We start from the raw sequence: 24751 nt of genomic DNA, 5'->3' as shown, positions 1-24751 counted from the left end.
CCAGCTCCTGGTTTTGTCGATTGTTTGTATAGTTCTTTTTATTTCTACTTGATTGATTTTAGCTCTGAGTTTGATTGTTTCCTGCCATCTACTCCTCTTGGGTGTATTTGCTTCTTTTTGTTCTAGAACTTTTCCATGTGTTGTCAAGCTGTTAGTGTATGCTCTCTCCGGTTTCTTTTAGGAGGCACTCAGAGCTGTGAGTTTTCCTCTTAGCACTGCTTTCATTGTGTCCCATAAGTTTAGGTAGGTTGTGCCTTCATTTTCATTAAGTCCTAAAATGTCTTTAATTTCTTTATTTCTTCCATGACCAAGTTATAACTGAGTAGAGCATTGTTCAACTTCCATGTGTACGTGGGCTTTCTGTTGTTTTTGTTGTTATGGAAGAGCAGCAATAGTCCATGGTGATCTGGTAGGATGCATGGGATTATTTCAATCTTCTTGTATCTGTTGAGGCCTGTTTTGTGACTGATTATATGGTCAGTTTTGGAAAAGGTACCATGAGGTGCTGAGAAGAAGGTATGTTCTTTGTTTTTAGAATGAAATATCCTATAGCTATCTGTTAAATACATTTGTTTCATAACTTCTGTTTCTTTCACTGTGTCTCTGTTTAGTGTCTGTTTTCATGAACTGTCCATTGATGAGAGTTTGGTGTTGAAGTCTCCCACTATTTTTGTTTGAGGTGCAATGTGTGCTTTGAGCTTTAGTAAGGTTTCTTTTATGAATGTGTGTGCCCTTGCCTTTGGAGCATAGATATAAAGAATTCCGAGTTCATCTTGCTGAATATTTCCTTGATGAGTATGAAGTGTTCTTTATCTTTTCTGATAACTTTTGGTCAAAAGTCAATTTTATTTGATATTAGAATGGCTACTCCAGCTTGTTTCTTTGGACCATTTGCTTGGGAAAATTTTTTTCAGCCTTTTATTCTGAAGAAGTGTCTGTCTTGTCATTGAGGTGTGTTTTCTATATGCAGCAAAATCCTGGGTCTGTTTATGTATCCAGTCTTTTGTCTATGTGTTTTTATTGGGGAATTGAGCCCATTGATGTTGAGAGATATTAGGGACCAATGATTGCTGTTTTCTATGATTTTTATTGTTAGACATAGAATTACGTTTACGTGGTTATCTTCTTTAGGTATCACTGAAAGAACATTACTTTGTTGCTTTTTCTAGGGTGTAGTTTCCCTCCTTGTGTTGGAGTTTTTCATCTATTATCCTGTGTAGGGCTGGATTTGTAGAAAGATATTGTGTAAATTTGGTTTTGTCATGGAATATCTTGGTTTCTCCATCTATGTTAATTGAGTGTTTTGCTGGATATAGTAGCCTGGGTTGGCATTTGTGTTCTCTTAGGGTCTGTATGACATCTGCCCAGGTTCTTCTAGCTTTCATAGTCTCTGTTGAGAGGTTTGGTGTAATTCTGATAGGTCTGCCTTTATATGTTTCTTGATCTTTTTCCCTCACTGCTTTTAATATTCTTTCTTTGTTTAATGCATTTGGTATTTTGACTATAATTTGATGGTAGGAATTTCTTTTCTCTTCCAATCTATTTGGAGTTCTGTAGGCTTCTTGTATGTTTATGGGCATATCTTTCTTTAGGTTAGGGAATTTTTCTTTTATAATCTTGTTGAAGATATTTTCTGGCCCTTTGAGTTGGAAGTCTTTACTCTCTTCTATATCTATTATCCACAGGTTAGATCTTCTCATTGTGTCCTGGATTTCCTAATTGTTTTGAATTTGGAGCTTTTTCCGTTTTTCATTTTCGTTGACTGTTGTGTCAAAGATTCTACAGTATCTTCTATTCCTGAGAGTCTCTCTTCTATCTCTTGCATTCTCTTGGTTATGCTTGCATCTATAACTCCTGATCTCTTTCCTAGGTTTTCTATCTCTAGTTTTGTTTCTTCTTGTGATTTCTTTATGTTTTTATTTCTATATTTAGATCCTGGATTATTTTGTTCAATTCTTTTACCTGTTTGTGAAACCAGGTTGTGTTTTCTTGTAATTCTTTAAGGAATTTTTGTGTTTCCTCTTTAAACACATCTACCTGTTTACCTTTGTCAGCTTGTATTTATTTAAGGGAGTTACTTATGTCCTCCTTAAAATCCTCTAACATCATCATGAAATGTGATTTTAAACCAGAATCTTGCTTTTCCAGTGTGTTGGGGTATTCGGTATTTCCTGTGGTGGGAGAACTGGGTTCTGATGAGGCCAAGGGACATGTATGTACATAGCCCAAAAGCATTGTAAGTGCATTTGAGATGTGAGAAAATATTTAGATGCCCTATCTAAATGTATTTTCCTTAGGTCATTGAAATGGGAAACTTAAGAACATATTTGTAATTCCTGACTTTCTGGAGTCTAACAGACTCAGATACTTGTATAAACCTGAAACAGAAGGCAGACAAGGGTTCTGCTGATCCATAAAGAAGCTGAGCGTGCTGTAGTCTTCTCTTCTGTGTTGCTTTCCTTCCAGATGAAGGGATGGGTTTTAATATGAGAGATGGGACTTGGGGGAAAAGTATGCGTGGCATGAGGTTTGTAGGTGTGGATAGAGCATTATACCCTGAGATGTCAGCTGATTGAAGGCTCAAGGTAGCTGTCCCCCTGCCACCATAGAAGCCACATAGCCAATATGGTATTGTAATATCTGATTTTTGACTCCTTCTGGTAACAAAGATCTAGGCGGGGAAGCAGGAGTGTTGAAATTCAATACTAACACAGGGAAGCTGGTCAGGTGCATAAATATTATAATATTGAGTATCTAATGCAACCAAAGACTCCATTAAATAGTTCCTAGTTTATTTTATAATCTTCAAAATTAAAATAAACTCACATCATTTTTGTTCTCCTTCTAAATCTCTTACCATTTCCTTCTCTCACACCCTCTTGATCCTTATCTATTCAAAATGCATAAATGTATGCCTACATTTGCTGAGTCTGTTCAGTGATGCTTACATATGTATGTTTCCAGGTCTGAACACTAGGTATTGGAAAGCCAGTTACGGGGCTCAACTGTGGGGACAACTAATTCTCTCTTAGAAGAGCTTAGTAGCTTATAGTTTTTGTCTCAGGATGAGTCCCCTTTAAGTTCCCCCAACACACTACCATGTCTGATGGTATTGTCCTTATTTAGGTCTCCTTTAAGCAATCATATTATCGTGGTTTCATGGGTGCAGTTTCTATGTCATTTCTAGGAGACACGCACTCTGTGGTTTTTAGGGCATGGAGAAGGTAGTAGTCTGGAATTAGTGGTTTAGTAAAGTGTTAGTAGTAGTTTCTGTCATAATATCCATGACCTCAGTAGCCAAGGGTAATTAGCTTGGGTTCCAGTAACAGACAGGATTTCCCTCATGTTGAGCAAACCATAATTTAAATACAATGACAAACATTTTTCACCAGATATGAGTGCCACTGTTGGTCCCTTTCGGGCACTCTATCATGTTGATCACTTGGTGGCTAATAGGCATCACAATTGATTGTTTCCCTCCCTTGGCAACTTCTATGGAACCTGTCAGAATTATGAAAGCTAGTCCTCATGGAGGAATTTTAGTGTCACATCTAGCCCAAATTCTCTGAATCCTATGGCCCACATGCTTGGTATTTTCAGTCTTGCCTTCAGTTCCTAAGTGACTTAGGGAGGCATCATTAATCTATATTTTTGGAATATTTCTTGGAATCCCATGAACAGCAACTCAAAAGGAGGTTTCTCATACCAGGGTCCTTGTGTTTGAGGATCTAGCTTGGAGACTTTTGGTTTCAGGATACATCCTGTCTCCTTTGCGGACTTGGTTCGTTCCGGTTATTCAGGAATGAGGTTTGGTCCCTGACTCCTGAATGAGAATGTGTCATAGGCTGCTCTGGGTTCATGTTCTGGCTGGGTTGCTTTCCTATCAGGCTTTGTCCTGCAGTTCTCACAGTTAGGTTTTATCCAGGCTCCTTTGATTTCAGGATTTATCCAGGCTACTTATTTGTTAGGTTACAGTCCATGCTAAAAAAACTCACATATGTAGTGGCAGGACCCTCATGTGCACACCCCTAAGGCTCACTGGTGGAGTCTATCACCATTTTTCCATCCCCAAAGTAATCCATCAATAGTCAGAAAATAATATAAAAACTATTCCAACAATGAATGTGATAAGAGCTTTGGGTGAGAAGACCCAAGTATTTTTAGGAATCATTCGCCCTTTCCATCCCTGAAAAGTCTGTTCTGTTTCTAACTCTGTGATATTAACTGCTAATGCTCTTTCCTCTGATGCTGGCCCAAATACACTGCATTCAGAATCCGCAGGTCTCTGTCGAGGAATGGGAGCAGCCAGGGAACTGCAGCTTGGACCTCCCTAGAATGTTACCTGAAAGTCTATGGAAAAGCCAGTGAAATATGTGATCATTGACCTTTCTTTTCGTGTCATCTGATGGACGCATATCTCTAAAGGGAAAGGACATATGGGAAATGGAGTTAATCAGACCTGGATGGGAAAGAAAAGCCTGGTGATCATGGATACCCAAGTTAGAGATATTTACCAGCACATGAAAAAGCCACAGGATGATGTCCACAGAAACCCCACACAAATACGCAGGGGCACTGTGAACAACATACATTGACAAATAACATGGGAATGGGATGCAGAGATGCATGCAGCTGGATAGTGAACATGCCAGAAAATCTGCCTTCTAAACTTCCTAAGATCAGGGACTAGGCCAGAGCTGCAAAGTATTGATCTCTAACTCATCCATTTCAAGGAACATAGCACATTTGCTGTTCACTAGGCGAGGGCTCCTGCTTACTTGGCTCCTTTCTTTAGTCTCCTTAGGAGACTCCAACTAAAGGCAAAGACACAAACCATGGACAGAGGTGCACTCAGCTTCAGGATGAGGCGTGAGCCTAAGATGTGTGCCCTGCACACGGAGACAGCAGGTGAGAAAGAGATGAGCTAGTGCTAGACACCCACACTTGCTGTTGTAACCATCACGACCTGTTTTAAGAAGTTCAATTGAGGTTTGAAAACCATCATTCAGAAATACAAGAGCCAAAATATACAATTCAGGAACAGACATGGTAGCAGATGAACATTGTATTTATTGAAAACTATATACACAGTGCTGGAGTATGAAATGTCTGTTAAAGAATGATGTAAGACTACAAGACCTTGGTGTGGTCCTGGCTTCCTTGTAGTGAAAGTTGTCAACGATCTTAAAAAGGGAGAGAGTAGCTCACACACAATTGAATTTAAGTTGGACCTTGGGTATTCTGTAGTCAGGGAGCTGCCAGGATCCCTCTGATGTCACTCTATGGTCTTTGCCATTATTGTACCAGAACCTCTGGTGGTTGTGCCCAATAATCCTAGAGTAGTGGGTATGGCCTAGGCATAAATAGTCATGGTATCAGTTGAAATTAAGACCTTGAATCAGACCACTTCATGGTATACTGACCACAGTGTTGTTTCATTTTAGGCTTGACCTGGCCACATTTATTTGTTTGGGACAAGGTTTCTTTGAGTAACAGTAAATACAAGACAATTTAGATATTACATTTGGGCTCAAACTGTATTGAAATGGTTGAGATTGGCAATAATCTTTTGCCTCAAGCCTTGGTATTTGAAGAACTAGCCTACATCTATAGCCAATTCTTGATTAGGACTCAGGCTTCTTGAAGTTCAGAAATAGGCCTAGGTCCACATCTCTTATACTCTGGGCCTGAGTCTCTTAAGGACTAAGGATAGTCCAAGACTCCATCTCTTAATTTTGGCCCAGGCGTGTTCAGGGTCAGGGATTGGCCCACGCCCACAAGACGTCTTCCTTTGGGCCCACGCTTCTTCAAGGGTTGGGGAAAGGCCAAGACCCTGATCAAATTTGGTCCCAGGCCTCTTCAAGGGTTAGGGATAAGCCCAGGCCCACATCAATTCTTCCTTTGGGACCAGGCCTCTTCAGGTCAGGAATTGGGCCAAGCCCATATTTCTTCTTCTTTGGGCCTAGGTCTCTTCAAGGGTTAGGGATAGGTCCAGTCCCATATCACCTTTTTGGGTACTGGCCTCTTCTGGGTCAGGGATTTGCCCAGGCCCATATTTCTTCTTTGGGCCCAGGCCTCTTAAAGGGTTAGGGATAGGCCCAGGCCCACATCACTTCTTCCTTTCGGCCCAGGTCTCCTCTAGGACTAGGGATAGGCCCAGGCCCAAATCACTTCTTCATTTGGGCCTAGGCCTCTTTAGGGTCAGAGATTGGTCCAGGCCCATATTTCTTTTTCTTTGGGCCCAGGCCTCTTCAAGGGTTAGGGATAGGCCCAGGCCCACATCATTTATTCCTTTGGGCCCAGGCCTCTTCTAGGTCAGGGATTGGCCCAGGCCCATATGTCTTCTTTTTGGGTCCAGGCCTCTTCAACCGGTAAGGATAGGCCCAGGTCCATGACACTTTTTTTTTGGACCCAGGCCTCGTGAGGGTCAGGGATTGGCCCAGGCCCATATTTCTTATTTTTGAGCCCAGGCCTCTTCAATCAGTAAGGATAGGCCCAGGCCCACATCACTTCTTCCTTTAGGCCCAGGCCTCTTCAACAACTATGGACAGGCCCAGGCCCAAATCACTTCTTCCTTTGGGCCCAGGCCTCTTCAGGGTCAGGGATTAGCCCAGACCCATATTTCTTCCTTTTGGGCCCAGGCCTCTTCAAGGGGTAAGGATGGGCCCAGGCCCACATCATGTTTTTTTGGACCCAGGCCTCTTTAGGGTCAGGGATTGGCCCAGGCCCATATTTCTTCTTCTCTGGGTCTGGGCCTCTTCAAGGGTTAGGGAAAGTCCCAGGCCCACATCACTATTTCCTTTGGGCTCGGGCCTCTTCATAGTCAGGGACCTGCCCAAACCTGCATCTCTACTTGTTTTGGACATGGACTCCTTCAAGGTCTGTGTTTGGCCAGGACACATACTTTTTTTGTTTTTGTTTTTTGTTTTTTTTCTGGGCCTATTACTTTTCGGGCCCACCTATGTAGGTCCACAGATTTTCAGGGTCAAGGTATCTGATTCTTTTTGGGATCGAAGTACAGCATACATTTGAGTCCATATTTTTCCAAAACTACTTTGTTGTTAGCCATCATCTATGGCCAATATTCCTGGGAAAAAAAACAGGTATCAATAGAAGAAAATATTTAGTGTCCTTCCCTGGCATCTTGAATGTACTCAGAACATCATTGACCCTCCTCTGGATAATATGCTCAGACATTGACACACTGAGCTCACAATCTACATGAAACAAAGTATACATCATATAAATACAAAGGTAAAGAAGCTGGCTGGCAAAGCCCTTCCCTGTTGCGAAGCTGTCTGTGCCTGTGTTAGACAGGATCCATGAACTCATGTGGAAAGATTGTTGCTTCTAAGTTAGGAGAATCAAGGCCCCATTATGCATTTCCTTCCTTCTGGAGTGAGAGCCCATGATGAAACCTCACAAGAAGTTAGGAGGGAGTATAGAGGTTAGTCCTCCAAATATCTTGACAAGGCATTGGAGACTATGCAGATCTTCACACAGCCTCTTTTTCCTGTATGGGATGGGTCTTCTGTGTGTGTGCCATCCAAGACCATGCTCTGTGAGGATAGCCCCCCTAGTCCTTGCTATTACCACTCTTCTCAAGATCGTATCTGTCTCAGACACTGAACTGTGCCTTGGTCACCCCTTTCACAAAATTCTCCCTGTAAAGTACATGTACTGATGTGAGATTGGGTCTTTCCCCAAAGATTTTCTGCACTGACTTACCTGAAAGGGACCCCTGGCACCTTCTTCTATAATAGACTCTGCTGCCCTCAGAACTAGGACACACCCATAACCTGGACAGTGACCCTTATGTGAGGTCACAAAGGCCAAGCCTCACTTTGTTTAGAAAAGCTCATAGGCTGTCCAGGCACAGAAATGTCTTTTGAACTGGTATCATATTGATTGAAACTTTGTCCTACAACCAGTCCATTCACCACCATTAAACACAGCTTTTAGTAGGATCTCCCAGAAAGCATTTCATGAAGTTTCCCTCCCTGACCTCATGATAGTCAATGACTTCTGAGAAGGTCACTAAAGAAAGAGCTGACATGATTCTCAACACACACACACACACACACACATACACATTCATTCACAAACACAACAACACCCCTTATTAATATGAATATGAAAATTAGATGGAGAATGTAATATCAAGGTCTATACCCATGAAGGGAAGGACCCATGAGTTGAATATAAAGATTATTTCGAGGAACGGTCATGTCTAGAGAAGCCAATGAAAAGGTTCTGGTAAAGCTCTTCCTATGTACCTGTGTAGCATATGCTCCCTGAGAGGATGACATGGGGGTGAGGTGGTGTGATGTAAGTAGTTGATCATTTATAGGCTTGAGCTTTGAGTCTTAAGAGCAGGTGCTAACTTGACAGTTTCTTCCAGAGTCCTCTCTTCCTGGCATGGGTATAGTGCCTTCTACCTCAGTATATATATAGCATACCAGTCGGCAGGCACCCTTGTATCACTGCTGTTTTGGCTACTTAACAGATCTCCTGTGGTGTTAGATATGAAACACCTCAGGAACTTCACTGAGCCCTTATAACTGGCATTCAGGTCCTTGTTCCTGATCTTTTCTGCATGCCTATATACCTGAAGTCACATGCATTCCCGTATACACACTCCCAGAGCATGCACACTAGCATACAATTTAAATATGATTATGTATGGTGTACAGGGTTAGTTAGAGTGCTGGAATATTTTCTGTTGTGTCCCTGCTTTCAGTCAAGCTAAGGAAAACCCCTGGGCATAAAAGATTATTGCTGTAAAGAAGCTAAGTCACTTCAGAGCACCAGACAATAGGACTCTGGAGCATCTCCTACCTGCCCTGGACAGTATAGGCTGCCATAGCTGATAGTTGTCCCTGACTTAGGCCACAACAGCCGAGCTTCATCCTGCACCAGTCTGGAGGCTGGAGGCTGTTCATGTGGTACAGGCTGGGTGTGATCATTCCCTGGGCTTATTCTCTAGTGAGTTGTGGCTGTCATCTACATGAGTACTTGTTTGGCAAGTTCCTTAGGGTGCATGTACACACACACACACACACACACACACACACACACACACACACACACACACACACACACACCATTTCTGCTTTAGAACAGGTCCTGTTAAAGTTCACTTCAAGGATCACATTGTGCCTCTTATCTCCCAGTATAGCACACTACAGTTTAATCATGACCTCATCACAGGAATCTGTATAAATTTTTCCCAACACAGCCCAACACACCTGCAGTTCCTTCTGAATCCCAGCCCACCACTGAGTTCCCTCACACCAACACTGCCTTTACCATGGCAATGAGCTATTATATGAGGTAACAGAGGCCTGACCACACTTCTCTCCAGGTTCTTCCTATGGGCCTAGGTGAGAAACGATTATGCTTTCCCTCTTAAATAAAGCCTGAACATAAATTACCCTGTCTCATTTAACAGTGTATATATTTATATAGGGCATTATGTAACATCATCCAGTGTTATCCTCATGTACTTTCCCACATATGTAGACCTGCAGACATGAGCACACACATGAGCATACATACAACACACATAGAAAGAGAAAACATGTAAGTACAGAATGGGAGGAGAATGTGCTGCCATGGTGTTTCCTGTGATAGTGACACTGATGTTTGTCCCATATTGAGGCAGGTCTCTGAGTACAAATGAGAAGATTGCTATTGTCAGGGACTGCACCCATGGTTGCTTCTCCCTTAGGGTAGTCAGGCCAATTCTAGTACCAGGCTGGAGTGGAGGGAAGGAAGCTTAGCAGGTAGGATCTTGGTTAGTGGAGTGTACAGAAAGAACACACAGTTGAGGGTTCAGAGAACTGGTTCAATTTATAGGGTCTAACAAAGGCAACCTTTGGGGATGAGTGTATGTCATTGGCAGAGGCCAGGGTGCTGTAGATGCCTAATTTCCATGAGTGCTAGACATGCACTTATAAAGGGAAAGGATGTTTAACCAGGCTGCCAGCTTCTCTGGTGATGTAAAGACGGGAGGCACAGGACTATGTGTGTAGGGGCATGCAAGCTCAGGGCAGAGTGGGGAGAAGTCATCCTACTCCTGCAGGCCTCAGGATGAGATTTTGGGTTATGGTGCAAGAGTGGGATCCAGGCATGCTCCTCTTGGTCCCATGGCTCCCTGGGCCCACAGGATAGGAGAGAGTGGGAGGAGATAACAATCAGAATGCGTTGGTTACACATTGTCAAAAGCAATCTTAACAAAAACACATTTAAATTTCTAAGTTTAATGAACCATCATCCCCTTCCCTACAGTATTAGTCATGGGCAAAGCAGAATTCTTAAAACAGCTTCACATTGTTTGTCAGTTGTCCAGTTCAAAAGAAGCCTTCTCATTTGTAAGTAACAAGGAAGAATCAAAATTAATTAGATTTCTTGCTTGCATAGTTGTAAACATAGTCTTTGACAAGTTATCCTAAGGAGTGAGAATTGATGTAGCAAATGGTTTTTTTAGGGGCAGAGATTATCCTGGATGAGCAAGCAGTAGAAAACCACTCTCAAATTACAGTCCATTCATAATTCCTCGGAGGCTGGAAATTATTATCTGTTGAGTGCATTCTATGTTCCAAGTTCTGTAAGAATATAAGAGAAGAGAGAGAAAAGAGAAAAGTAACTTTAGATACAAACATTAGATATAAAATTATTCTGAAAAGAAAACTTATGTATAGTTGGGCATCTCACCCTTCTCTTTGTTGTGATACTTTAGACACACAATGTCTTTTCCATTTTTCTTCCATATCTACCCCCAAGGACTCTTCCTCAGTACTACAGAAGATTATTCACTGAGTACATTCTAGGTGTCTGAGTATGTCTATAAAGCTATGCTCAATGGAAGATTAGTATAAAAGGTTAATACACTTAGTAATCATTTGGCTTTATATTCCATTGCAGCAAATGTATAAACACAGTATATGTTTTGACAATGTTGACAAGGATTAGATAGACATTTAAAAATAACTGACATGTAGCAATCCCATGATGCAGAGCATCATTCCATAAAGTATTATTCTACTATAATTTTTGTTAAGTAAGAAAATTATTCTACATAGTTCATTTACACCCATAAAGTAGCAGTGGAGTGACCATTGAGTAAAAGCTAGATGCCACAATTTGTCTGGGAGAAATTAAAGGTACAGTAAGTTCAGGGTATGACCCAAGGATCTCAGAAGGAGAATCAGAGGGAAGCTGGCACAAGTCCTGTCTCCTCAGGGCTTCTATATGGCCACAGAACCCTCACTGCTGTGCATTTCTGAAATACGGCAGAATCCTCAGGAAAGGAGGTTTTATTCTCTGTGGACTCAGCTAGTTGGCAATGCTTGAGGGATCACAGGGTCATGAGACTCATGCATGCCCACCTTTGCTGGGAAGCAGAGACAAACTGTTGTGTTTATCTCTATTCTCACTCCCAGTAGAATGCATATTAGGAAACATACACAGCCATCCAGCATACTCCTGAGATGCCAGCTCTCATTACAGTTCTCAGATACTTGGCATTATTTGCCCACAAGTTTCCCAGAATTGCACTGTTCCCAATCTCCAGATGGTTCTGGTAATCCTGTCAGAAGACAGGACCAGTCTCTGAGTTCCTAGAATTCACTGTGAAGTTTAGCTTCTCCTTGGTGGAACCTGGGTTCCTTGGGGTATAGCTGAAGTGGGAAAATAAGACCCAAGTTAAATATCAAGATGGGAAGGTACTGTGGGAGCTTGTAAGGAAGTACAGGTAGGACTGGGGAGTCCGAGAAGGTGTAAATGTATCCCATGGGGCCTTTAAGGACATGACTTTGGGGACTTTCTTCTAGGGCAGAAACATCCCATAGAGATAATTTTCTGTGAAGTGAAGAGACTTTGAGTTCAGGCTCTCAAAGGAGGAAGGAAAAGACCCTCTCCTTTTTGCTCTGAGAAAGTACGGTTTATCTATGGAAGCTCGTACTTAAGATACCACATAAGATATTCTCTAACCATTCATACTCTACTATGTTTACTGGATATAGAGATGTCCCAGTGTTATTATGTCATCTAATCATAGACTGTACAAGTTAGCTTCTTATAGCATGACATCATGGAGAAATTTGTCCTAATTGTCCAGTTTTTAGTGTATTACAGTCTGTGGTCCAATTCTGCTTACTCCTGTGACTGCAAGCATATGCAATGAGAAATAATAGTTCTGGTTAAAGGAAAACCTTGGTATCTTGGTGCTTTAAAGGCCATTCATAAATAATGCAACTCCTTTTGTTATATTTCATGTCATCTTCAAGCTGTAGACATCAAACAATTCATGTTTAAGAGGAAGCATTTAACCAAATAGCACATTTGTGGAAGCATTTCTTTTAGGACGTAGTTCCATTGCAACACTGTTTGGTCACTGTAAAGTTACCTTAAGATTTAAGGGTAAAGCATTTGACAATGCTAAGAAACTATATACGGATGTATATATTGTGAAATTTAAGCCAGGAAAAGGATCATTTAAAAAGTAAGCCTTGAATGCCAGCAGCATACCACTGAACTGAGAACGGAACCCCCATTGAAGGAATCAGAGAAAGGACTGGAAGAGCTTGAAGGGGCTCGGGACCTCATAGGAACAACAATGCCAACCAACCAGAGCTTCCAGGGACTAAGCCACTACCCAAAGACTATACATGGACTGACCCTGGGCTCCAACCTCATAGGTAGCAATGAATAGCCTAGTAAGGGCACCAGTGGAAGGGGAAACCCTTGGTCCTGCCAAGACTGAACCCCCAGTGAACATGATTGTTGGGGGGAGGATAGGGAGGGGAACACCCATAGAGAAGGGGAGGGGGAGAGGCTAGGGGGATGTTGGCCCAGAAACTGGGAAGGGGAATAACAATCAAAATGTAAATAAGAAATACTCAAGTTAATAAAGATAAAAACAAAAAAACGAAGTAAGCCTCTTACAACATAACAAGTGGTGCTGCGTGTTATAGCCATAACGGGCAGGTCCTACCTAAACTTCCTTTAGCTTTAATTCCTCCCAGGTAAGTTGTAGCATTTAGCCTTCAGTCAACTGTCACTTCACTAACACCAAAACTGTCGGGTTTGAGATTTTTCAGGTAAATCAATTTTATTTTAAACCTCTGATACATTTTTCTGTCTCTTTCTTTTTTACACAACACACACACACACACACACACACACACACACACACACACACACTTTCCTTTTGAAAAGCTTCAAACTAGAGTTTCCTACATGCTAAGAAGTCACCATTTCATTGAACACACACACAATTTGTTTTGTCACACACACACACACACACACAAATATTTGGGAGATTATAAAACTGAATTGGCTCATTCTACCAGGTTTATTAAGGCATGCTGGACCAAGAAACAAGAGATGCTTGGAATCATTTTCACCAAAGGTTCATATTAAACAATAGAAACAGTCAGTGACCCCACTTTCCGTATGTACTGAAGGGAGTCACTGGGCTCAGACTTACATCCTCTGTAGAGGCTTCCTTGTAGAGTGGGAAGGATGAAGAGAAGAAGGGAGGGAAGAAGGGAGGGAGGGAAAGAGAGAGAGAGAGAGAGAGAGAGAGACAGAGACAGAGACCCAAGAGAGAGACACACAAAGAGACACAGAGAGACACAGAGAGTCACAGAGAGAAGAGATTTATTTGTCCTAGAATGGATTTTCAGAAAGAGCCACAAGCAGTCATTCAAACTCCCCTGTTTCTGAAATCTTAAGAGTCTGAAAAACATGGCACAACAATCAATTTTGGCTAAAGCCAGGGCCTGAAAAAGTACAATAGAATTCTTCCTTTCAACCACAAAGAATTTTTAGCTTTCACTAAACTAATAGAGATGCAAGCCTTAAAAAGAAACATAATATGAAGTCATTCACCATCTTCCATGGCAAAAGGCATTTTAAAGTCTTCTGGAAGGCCTATTGTTGGAACAGTATTTTGGGGTGATAGAACATGGCATCATGACTTATAGAGTCTTTGAAAGGAACTCTTCTGAAATTGTGGCCTTGAAAATTTTTTGAACTAATACACCACCATTTATTATTGTTAGTGTTTGAAATTATAGATTTCTAGAATTCCTTCCACAACTACTGAGTCAGTTATCTAATAGATATAGTCAATGCTAAGTAAGGGTAATGCATATATGTGTTAGATGGTTAGAACCCTCTTGATAGCTTTCTCTGTCACAGTTAAAACATGATGGCATAAACTTGTCACAAAGCTCTCTGTGTCCCCAGCACTCTTTTCAAAGTATTCTTCACATCAGAATTCCTGAGACTATAGATTAAAGGGTTGAGCATGGGGTTAAAAAGGCTGTGAAACAGCAAGAGATATTTCTTCTGTTCCTTAGGGCTCCCATGTCTGGGTCCAACGTACATGACAATGGCGGTACCATAAAACAATCCGACCACACAGAGGTGGGAGGAGCAGGTGGAAAAGGCTTTCCTTTGCCCCTCCCCTGACTGGATCCTCAGTATAGCACCAAGGATACATGCATAAGAGACCACAATTGAGGAGAATGGTCCCAGAAGGACAGACACTGCCCCAGCCAGGACCATAGTTTCATTGAGGTGTGTGTCTGCACAGGCAAGTTTGAGGATAGCTGTAATTTCACAGAAAAAATGGTTCACTTTCTGAGACACACAGAAAGGTAAAGGTAAAAGTAACACCAGATGAATCAAGGCCAGGAGAAAACCAATAATCCAGGAAGTCACTGCCATGGTGCTGCACACTCTCCAGCTCATGATGACAGAGTATCGGAGTGGGTGGCAGATTGCAACATACCGGTCATAGGACATTACCACCAGGAGAAGGCATTCTGTGATAGCAAATGTCAAAAAGAGAAAAGTCTGTGTCATACAACCAGCATAGGAAATTGGCTTCACTGGATCTAAGAGGTTTACCAGCATCTGGGGCACTGTGTTGCAGGCATAGGCAATGTCAACAATGGCCAGGTGGGACAGAAAGAAGTACATGGGGGTGTGGAGTCTGGAGTCCACGCAGATAAGCCCCACGATGGTCCCATTCCCCAGCAGGGTGAAGGTGTAAAACAGTGAGAAGAGGACAAAAAGGAGCATCCGCATCCTTGGGCTGAGTGGAAACCCCAGGAGGATGAACTCTGTGATTGATGTCATATTGTTTCCCATATCCCTACGACAGAGGAAACTGAATTAATGACTGGCTTAAGAGTAGACATAAGCACATCCAGAGCATGTCCAATACAGAGGTCAATACTAGCAGCAAATCATTGAACTGAGAACAGAATTCCCGTTTACGGGAATTAGAGGACAGATTGAAAGAGTTGAAGGGGCTTGCAACCTGATAAAAACAACAAGACCAACCAACCAGAGCTCCCAAGGACTACACCACTACCCAAAGACTTTACATGGACTGACCCTGGGCTCCAACTGCATATGTAGCAGAGAATAGCCTTGTTGGGGCACCAGTGGAAGGGGAAGCCCTTGATCCTGCCAAGGTTGGACCCCCAGTGCAGGGGAATATGGGGGGGCAATATGGGGGATGTATAGGGGGAATACCCATATGGGGGAGGGGAAGGGGAAGGGGAAGGGGAAGGGGAAGGGGAAGGGGAAGGAGAGGAGATGGAGGCTTGTGGACAGGAAACCGAAAAGGGGAATAACATTTGAAATGTAAGTAAAGAAATATATCTAATAAAAAATTTGAGAAAAGAGTAGACATAAGTATGAATTCATATTAACTTACTTTATATCCTTTGTAGGTTAGCAAAGTGAAGATAATGATTAGAAATTTTGGTTTAAAGCTTTATTTTGATACATGCACATATATTTTTAAAATTATTATTGTGTATGTGTACATGGTGTTTTTGTGTGGGTGCATTACACACAGATGAAGAACTGTTTGGAGTTGGTGCTCTCCTCATAGCCTTCTGTGACACTAACTCAGGACCCTGAGCCATCTTGCTACTTGACAACTGTAACATTTGTATGGGTCTAAAATTTGGTACTAAACATACTCATTTTAACGTTAGTCAAAGTTTCGTTTGATTCTACAACTTACAGCATAGTTTTTAAATAAATCTACATGTCTTGGCTTACGTTATTTTATTATTTATTACCTAATTATTTCTATTTAGAAAAAATGATGAGCCTGAATTTCAAAACTGTATTGCATTCAGTATTGAGTGGAAAGGGTTCAGTCGAGTGGTGCATTCCAAGGTTAAATATGCAGAATAGGATCATTCTCTATCATTCATTCCTACAGTTTCCCACTCTACAATAAAAATCTTACCAAGTACTTTTCTATTTAAGTGTAAAGGCTTACATTCAGCGAAAACCCTTTTTGTCATTTAGTTCTCACAATTAACATTCTGACGAGTATTTTTGTGACTGACAGCATGCACTGTGCTGTTTTTCAGGCAAGACAACAGGATTAGTAACCCTGTCTTTTGGCTCTCAATGTTGACAGATACTCTAAGCACAGTTTTAGGTGCCATCTCTGTGGGGCTTGCAGTGTCTCACTTTCTGTAAGATATACTGAAGAAAAAGTTGCCATTGCCCAGTGGGACCACATCACCTCTTTAACTTTTTAACTCCGCAGTAAAAATGTGAATACAAAAATGCCCCCTACTTTGTGCATGCATTTTATTCTACTACCTTATGTGAATTTCACTTATCTGAATGTATAGGAGAGTCATAATCCTCCAATTGAATAGCCATGATATTCTAAGACTGAAAGATCTCATTCATCAAAATATCCAATTCATGTGTGATCTCCTTAATACTATCAGAGCAATAAGTAGCTCAAGCGGGTGAAAATAAAATCATAAGCAGGTGCTCATTGATTTTCCACTATTTGTACAACTTTGTTCTTAGTGTAGAGGTATAATTAATTAAACTATTACCTCCTCATTACTTAGACTCTGAATGGCATCATAGTAAGTTTATACATAATAAACACACATTTGTATACTTATGTGACAATCCACTGTGAATGTCATTTTAAGCCCATATAAAAATGTGTAAACTTAATTTGTTTCCAGGAATTCATTTAGATACACGTGCCTATTTTTCATTAAAAATAAAACAAGGTATGAGCCAAAACTAAACACTAATATGTTGATTGAAGTTCTATACTAATACATTATTGTGTAATATATCAATAGACATCTGTATGTCTTACTACATTTATCTTATTATTGTAACTGCCAATGGGCAGAGTTTGAACATTGAGTAGAAGTGTAACTTTGACAATAAAAGAGACAATAAAAGCAAACAGACAATGGAAATTACATCATAGTTAATCAGAACTTACCAAACAATTGGGGAAGCCTGGGTGTCTAGAGAAGGCTGTTGTAGAAGGACCCTAGTAAACCTTCATTCAGAAAATGTAAACATTTTTTGTGGTTCTGCAATGATGGTGGAAGCCTTGCTGTTCTTCTCAAACTGATAAAGAAGGTCTATAGCTCTTCAAGTTGCCTTTGAGAAGAGAAGGCTCTATGAATTTATTTCCTCCACAGGTCACCTTTTCAATTGTCATGAGAGCCTTATTTAGTGTGTGAAAAAATTACGGTTCCTTTGGAGACAGGAAAAATCAACCCACTGTGATTCTAACCCACAGAGGTTTACTCTTTCTATTTCTGTGCCTGAGGAAGCCGTACACATAAGATCTTCAGATGTTATGGAACAATATTAGTACTTTTATAGGTAATAGGAAATGCTTATGCAAAGTAATGCCTGAGACCATAGCAACATCAATATACAGATTGTTGCAGCTTGGTGAATTTTCATTTTGTTTCAGTCTTCTTGCTTCCAAGATACATACTGGCAAATGAAGAGATTACTCCTGGTTATTGACTGTGGATAAAATCTTGACTTAATCCATTCAGCCATAAGTCCTTTATTCTTATTTCCCAGCTACTTGAAAGGCAAGAGAAAAATGAATTTGAATGACATGGTCTAAATTATTGGATATTATCTAGAAACCCAACCTTTCATCCCTAAACACAGGCCTGAAGATGTGTAAGAGTTATCTTAGGTATGTAGAGGCCCTGGGACTTGTTAATCTATCTGTTGTTTGACACCACATTGGTCTCTAATTTAGCTATTACTGTGACCAGTACTGCAATAAACATTAATGTGTGATTATGTCTGTGATATGTTGACTTGGAGTCATTGCATAAATATTCAAGAGTAGTATAGCAGGGTCATATTGTATCTGTATTTATGGATTAAAAATTAGTAAAACATGATTTTATTAGTGTATATGCCTTCTCCACTCTTACTTAGAAAACAATAAAATACATCCAGAAAGTCTTCAAGTCAATATTCTATTTCTTATATTCTTCTTTTAAAAATATTTCTTATCTTTTACAATTTTAAACATGTATAAAATACATCTCATAAGCATACCTTCTACTCTCCTATTCTGCTCCCTTCAGGTCCCTTCATCGTCTCTTTCCCACTTTCATGTCTCTGTTATTTACTTTATCAATTGATTATTTGCACACTTAGTTCAGTCACTGTTGTTGATATGTGCATGGCGTGAGCTCATGCCCTGGCACATGGGCAGAAAATGAGTCTCAGCTCCTTAGCAGCTATCAAATGTTAAAGTCTCTTTAGGTAAAGGATGGGGCTTGGGATGCTTTTACCTGTTCATGCTGACATTTTTCTTTATTTTATGTATTTATCCACTTAATATAATTTTACAGGTATACTTTGTGTAGTAAACATATCCCCAAAGCAGCCCTGTTCCTTCTCTTCCTGTCCACTTTTTACTCTTCTTCCCCTCATCTTCTTGCCTCCTTTGTTCCCACTCATTTATCCTCTTTATTCCCTTCTAATTAATTTTATAGACACAGTAATAATTTTATATGACCAAAGAAAATTCAAGAACCACAAATGAGAGAAAACACATGACATTTGTCTTCCTGAGACTGGCCAAACTCACTTATGATGACTATCTCCAGTTACAAATGGCAACTTTATTCTTCTTCCTGTTTGAAAAAGATTTCTCTTTCTTACATATACACTCTTCTTACTCATGTCTATTGTATTGGAGACTTCCATTGGTTCTATTCCTTATCATGAACAATGCTGTAATAAACATTGATGCGTAACTGTCTCTGTGATATGGTGGAATCTTTCACACAAATACCCCCCTCCTCCTCCTCTCCTCCTCTCCTCCTCCTCCTCTCCTCCTCCTCCTCTCTTCCTCTCCTCTTCCTCCTCTCCTCCTCCTGCTCCTGCTCCTCCCCCTCCCCCTCTGCCTCCGCCTCCGCCTCCTCCGCCGCCTCCTCCTTCTCTTCTTCATATTCATAATAGCTGTATTAGTTTACGTCTACCTAATTCATCAGCATATTGTGTTGGCTCTGCATTTCAAATGATCCAGAATCTGACTACACCTATTCTGCATTATTGCTACTCTTGTCTTTGCACCTGCTTCCATCATCTGTATGTTTGCAAGAGTCTCTGTAGTCTAACTCAGCTTAGGATATGTGGCAATCCCATTAAATTATAGGAGATATTGATGCTCTTCTGCTCACAGCTCTTTTATGATTTTCTGACTCCATCCTAGCTTTATAAAATAATGCTGGGATTTTTAAGTGGGATTTTTAATCCTGTACAGGTAGCCATAGCTTTTGTGTGCTCCTGTGTATAGTGACCATATTTCAGCATTTCACAACACATCTCTACATTCTTCATCTTTTACACTGTTTGTACCCCTCTTCTGGAGTTTTCCCTGAGCCTTGAGGCTAAGAAACGTTGGAAGAGATGAGTGCTGAGCTGTAGATGAGGTGTCTATGTTGTTAGATTTTTGAGAAGTTTCCTCTTTGACTTCAACATATATTTCTAACAGCATAGCATAGGGGCTTCCTGGATCCATATCTTTGCCCTCATTTGTTGCCAATGATACTTTCAATGGTTGACACTGAAAGAGGAGTAGATGGAATCTTAATGTGGTTATCATGTAATTTTTTTCTTTTTATGTGATGAATAAAAGAAGCAAAGACTCATACTCTGGAATTCATTCCCTTTAAATTGAAAAGAAAACATCTGGCCTTTAAGAGTTATTATTTTAACTATGGTGTTTCCATGTAGTCCTTTCCAGATTAAAGAATTTACCTTGTGTTTCAACTTTTTGAATGTGTGTTTCTTATGAAAAAGTGATTCACTTGTCACTTCCTTTTAATATAGGTAAGGAGAGATTATATTTTTCCTTTATTTATTTAACATTCCACAGTACATTGATTGAGTTTTGTATGTTCAAACTACTGCACCCCTGCAATAAATCTCACTTGGTTATAGTATTTGATGCTGCCTGTTTTCATGTTCTGGTTCTGGTTCTGGTTAAGGCTGTGTGCTTATATACAGAAGAATAAAATGGCCTATAATTTGCATTTCCTGTGATATCTTTTTATTAATGACACTGACTTCATAGAAGGACTTGGTAAATGTTCTCTTTGCTTCTATTTAAAATCTCTATAAAGAAATAATATTAATTCTTCTTTTAAAACTCTGGTGTAGTTTGCCAAAAATAGCAATGTGGCTTATAGCTTTATCTGGTAAGATTTAAAATTACTAATTTATTTTTATATGCTATAAATTTAGTTAGATCATTTTAATAAGTTGGTAGATTCAGTATTTACAGAAAAATTTCTCTACAGTTGTTCACAGAATTCTCTCACAGTTCTTTATGTATTTGCTAAATTGGAGATGATATCCCTTTACAGAGGTAATTTTAGTGTTATTTGAATATTTTCCCTTGTGTTTATGTGTGTATACACTTGTGTGTGAGTGTGTATAGTGGCTGGAGAGGTGAGTATCAGGTGTCCTATTTTATCACTCTGCTCTATTTCCTTGAGACAGGATCCTTTATTGAAACAGAAGCTTCACCATCGGTCATCATACTTCAGCAAACCTTCTGTTTCTGACCCCTGGATCTCTGGGGTACAAGAGTGTGTGCAGCCACACCCAGCTTCTTATATCTGTGGTGAGATTCAAACCTTGGTCCTCATGCTTGTGAGGCAAATGTTCTTCATGACTGAGCTATCTCCCCAGCACTTCATCTCTATCTCTTTTGTAGACCTGCTGCTGGTCAACTAAGCTAATGTTTGGTAATCTTATTGATTTTCTTTAAAAAGAAAAACAACACTAGCTACCATTAATTCTATCATTTTTCAATTTTTGATTTCATTTATATATGTCATAGTCTATATTATTTTACTTCTTCCATTTTTTCTGGTGTTTAATTAGCTTTGCTTAAAAATAAATCATTGGAGAGAAAATGTGAATGATTGATGTAAATAAGAATGAGGAATAGTGGAGAGAGAGACCCAACCGCCTGGTCAGGTGGGCACTCCTGAGGCTGCAGAGCGGAAGAGACCACCAACACTGCTCACCCCTGCCCACATCCCTGGCCCAAGAGGAAACTGTATAAGGCCTCTGGGCTCCCGTGGGGGAGGGCCCAGGAGCGGCAGGACCCTGCCGGACCCTGAAGGAAACAGACCAGATAAACAGTTCTCTGCACCCAAATCCCGTGGGAGGGAGAGCTAAACCTTCAGAGAGGCGGACAAGCCTGGGAAACCAGAAGAGACTGCTCCCTGCACACACATCTCGGACGCCAGAGGAAAAAGCCAAAGACCATCTGGAACCCTGGTGCACTGAAGCTCCCGGAAGGAGCGGCACAGGTCTTCCTGGTTGCTGCCGCTGCAGAGAGCCCCTGGGCAGCACCCCACGAGCAAACCTGAGCCTCGGGACTACAGGTAAGACCAAATTTTCTGCTGCAAGAAAGCTGCCTGGTGAACTCAAGACACAGGCCCACAGGAACAGCTGAAGACCTGTAGAGAGGAAAAACTACACGCCCGAAAGCAGAACACTCTGTCCCCATAACTGACTGAAAGAGAGGAAAACAGGTCTACAGCACTCCTGACACACAGGCTTATAGGACAGTCTAGCCACTGTCAGAAACAGCAGAACAAAGTAACACTAGAGATAATCTGATGGCGAGAGGCAAGCGCAGGAACCCAAGCAACAGAAACCAAGACTACATGCCATCATCGGAGCCCAATTCTCCCACCAAAACAAACATGGAATATCCAAACACACCAGAAAAGCAAGATCTAGTTTCAAAATCATATTTGATCATGATGCTGGAGGACTTCAAGAAAGACATGAACACACTTAGGGAAGCACAGGAAAACATTAATAAACAAGTAAAAGCCTACAGAGAGGAATCGCAAAAATCCCTGAAAGAATTCCAGGAAAACACAATCAAACAGTTGAAGGAATTAAAAATGAAAATAGAAGCAATCAAGAAAGAACACATGGAAACAACCCTGGATATAGAAAACCAAAAGAAGAGACAAGGAGCTGTAGATACAAGCTTCACCAACAGAATACAAGAGATGGAAGAGAGAATCTCAGGAGCAGAAGATTCCATAGAAATCATTGATTCAACTGTCAAAGATAATGTAAAGCGGAAAAAGCTACTGGTCCATACATACAAGAAATCCAGGACTCAATGAGAAGATCAAACCTAAGGATAATAGGTATAGAAGAGAGTGAAGACTCCCAGCTCAAAGGACCAGTAAATATCTTCAACAAAATCATAGAAGAAAACTTCCCTAACCTAAAAAAAGAGATACCCATAGACATACAAGAAGCCTACAGAACTCCAAATAGATTGGACCAGAAAAGAAACACCTCCCGTCACATAATTGTCAAAACACCAAACGCACAAAATAAAGAAAGAATATTAAAAGCAGTACGGGAAAAAGGTCAAGTAACATATAAAGGGAGACCTATCAGAATCACACCAGACTTCTCGCCAGAAACTATGAAGGCCAGAAGATCCTGGACTGATGTCATACAGACCCTAAGAGAACACAAATGCCAGCCCAGGTTACTGTATCCAGCAAAACTCTCAATTAACATTGATGGAGAAACCAAGATATTCCATGACAAAACCAAATTTACACAATATCTTTCTACAAATCCAGCACTACAAAGGATAATAAATGGTAAAGCCCAACATAAGGAGGCAAGCTATACCCTAGAAGAAGCAAGAAACTAATCGTCTTGGCAACAAAACAAAGAGAATGAAAGCACACAAACATAACCTCACATCCAAATATGAATATAACGGGAAGCAATAATCACTATTCCTTAATATCTCTCAATATCAATGGCCTCAACTCCCCAATAAAAAGACATAGATTAACAAACTGGATACGCAACGAGGACCCTGCATTCTGCTGCCTACAGGAAACACACCTCAGAGACAAAGACAGACACTACCTCAGAGTGAAAGGCTGGAAAACAACTTTCCAAGCAAATGGTCAGAAGAAGCAAGCTGGAGTAGCCATTCTAATATCAAATAAAATCAATTTTCAATTAAAAGTCATCAAAAAAGATAAGGAAGGACACTTCATATTCATCAAAGGAAAAATCAACCAAGATGAACTCTCAATCCTAAATATCTATGCCCCAAATACAAGGGCACCTACATACGTAAAAGAAACCTTACTAAAGCTCAAAACACACATTGCACCTCACACAATAATAGTGGGAGATTTCAACACCCCACTCTCATCAATGGACAGATCATGGAAACAGAAATTAAACAGTGATGTAGACAGACTAAGAGAAGTCACGAGCCAAATGGACTTAATGGATATTTATAGAACATTCTATCCTAAAGCAAAAGGATATACCTTCTTCTCAGCTCCTCATGGTACTTTCTCCAAAATTGACCATATAATTGGTCAAAAAACGGGCCTCAACAGGTACAGAAAGATAGAAATAATCCCATGCGTGCTATCGGACCACCACGGCCTAAAACTGGTCTTCAATAACAATAAGGGAAGAATGCCCACATATACGTGGAAATTGAACAATGCTCTACTCAATGATAACCTGGTCAAGGAAGAAATAAAGAAAGAAATTAAAAACTTTTTAGAATTTAATGAAAATGAAGATACAACATACTCAAACTTATGGGACACAATGAAAGCTGTGCTAAGAGGAAAACTCATAGCACTGAGTGCCTGCAGAAAGAAAAAGGAAAGAGCATATGTCAGCAGCTTGACAGCACACCTAAAAGCTCTAGAACAAAAAGAAGCAAATACACCCAGGAGGAGTAGAAGGCAGGAAATAATCAAACTCAGAGCTGAAATCAACCAAGTAGAAACAAAAAGGACCATAGAAAGAATCAACAGAACCAAAAGTTGGTTCTTTGAGAAAATCAACAAGATAGATAAACCCTTAGCCAGACTAACGAGAGGACCCAGAGAGTGTGTCCAAATTAACAAAATCAGAAATGAAAAGGGAGACATAACTACAGATTCGGAGGAAATTAAAAAAATCATCAGATCTTACTATAAAAACCTATATTCAACAAAATTTGAAAATCTTCAGGAAATGGACAATTTCCTAGACAGATACCAGGTATCGAAGTTAAATCAGGAACAGATAAACCAGTTAAACAACCCCATAACTCCTAAGGAAATAGAAGCAGTCATTAAAGGTCTCCCAACCAAAAAGAGCCCAGGTCCAGACGGGTTTAGTGCAGAATTCTATCAAACCTTCATAGAAGACCTCATACCAATATTATCCAAACTATTCCACAAAATTGAAACAGATGGAGCCCTACCGAATTCCTTCTACGAAGCCACAATTACTCTTATACCTAAACCACACAAAGACACAACAAAGAAAGAGAACTTCAGACCAATTTCCCTTATGAATATCGACGCAA

The 24751-nt window shown here is 40.5% G+C and overlaps 1 protein-coding gene and 1 long non-coding RNA gene across 2 annotated transcripts; both read right to left on the bottom strand.

The window, feature by feature from the left end:
• Positions 1–5050: 5050 nt before the first annotated feature.
• LOC120102160 (uncharacterized) lies at positions 5051–8225 on the bottom strand. The gene is made up of 2 exons (XR_005503331.2): positions 7729–8225; positions 5051–7087 (listed from the first exon to the last, which is right to left on the bottom strand). It is a non-coding gene; the product is annotated as an uncharacterized LOC120102160 (long non-coding RNA).
• Positions 8226–14232: 6007 nt separating this feature from the next.
• Positions 14233–15165, bottom strand: Or2a7 (olfactory receptor family 2 subfamily A member 7). The gene has a single exon (NM_001000844.1). The coding sequence runs from the start codon at positions 15163–15165 to the stop codon at positions 14233–14235; it is 933 nt and encodes a 310-aa protein (NP_001000844.1).
• Positions 15166–24751: the final 9586 nt, after the last annotated feature.

The sequence above is a fragment of the Rattus norvegicus genome, chromosome 4, assembly GCF_036323735.1.
Source record: "Rattus norvegicus strain BN/NHsdMcwi chromosome 4, GRCr8, whole genome shotgun sequence".
NCBI classification, from domain to species: domain Eukaryota; kingdom Metazoa; phylum Chordata; class Mammalia; order Rodentia; family Muridae; genus Rattus; species Rattus norvegicus.
The sequence above is the reverse complement of the archived record's forward strand: the minus strand, read 5'-3'. Positions and strand labels throughout refer to the sequence as shown.

What these genes read in the sequence shown, in the direction of transcription:
- Or2a7 (NM_001000844.1), bottom strand. Translation starts at nt 15,165, where the DNA reads ATGGGAAACAATATGACATCAATCACAGAGTTCATCCTCCTGGGGTTT.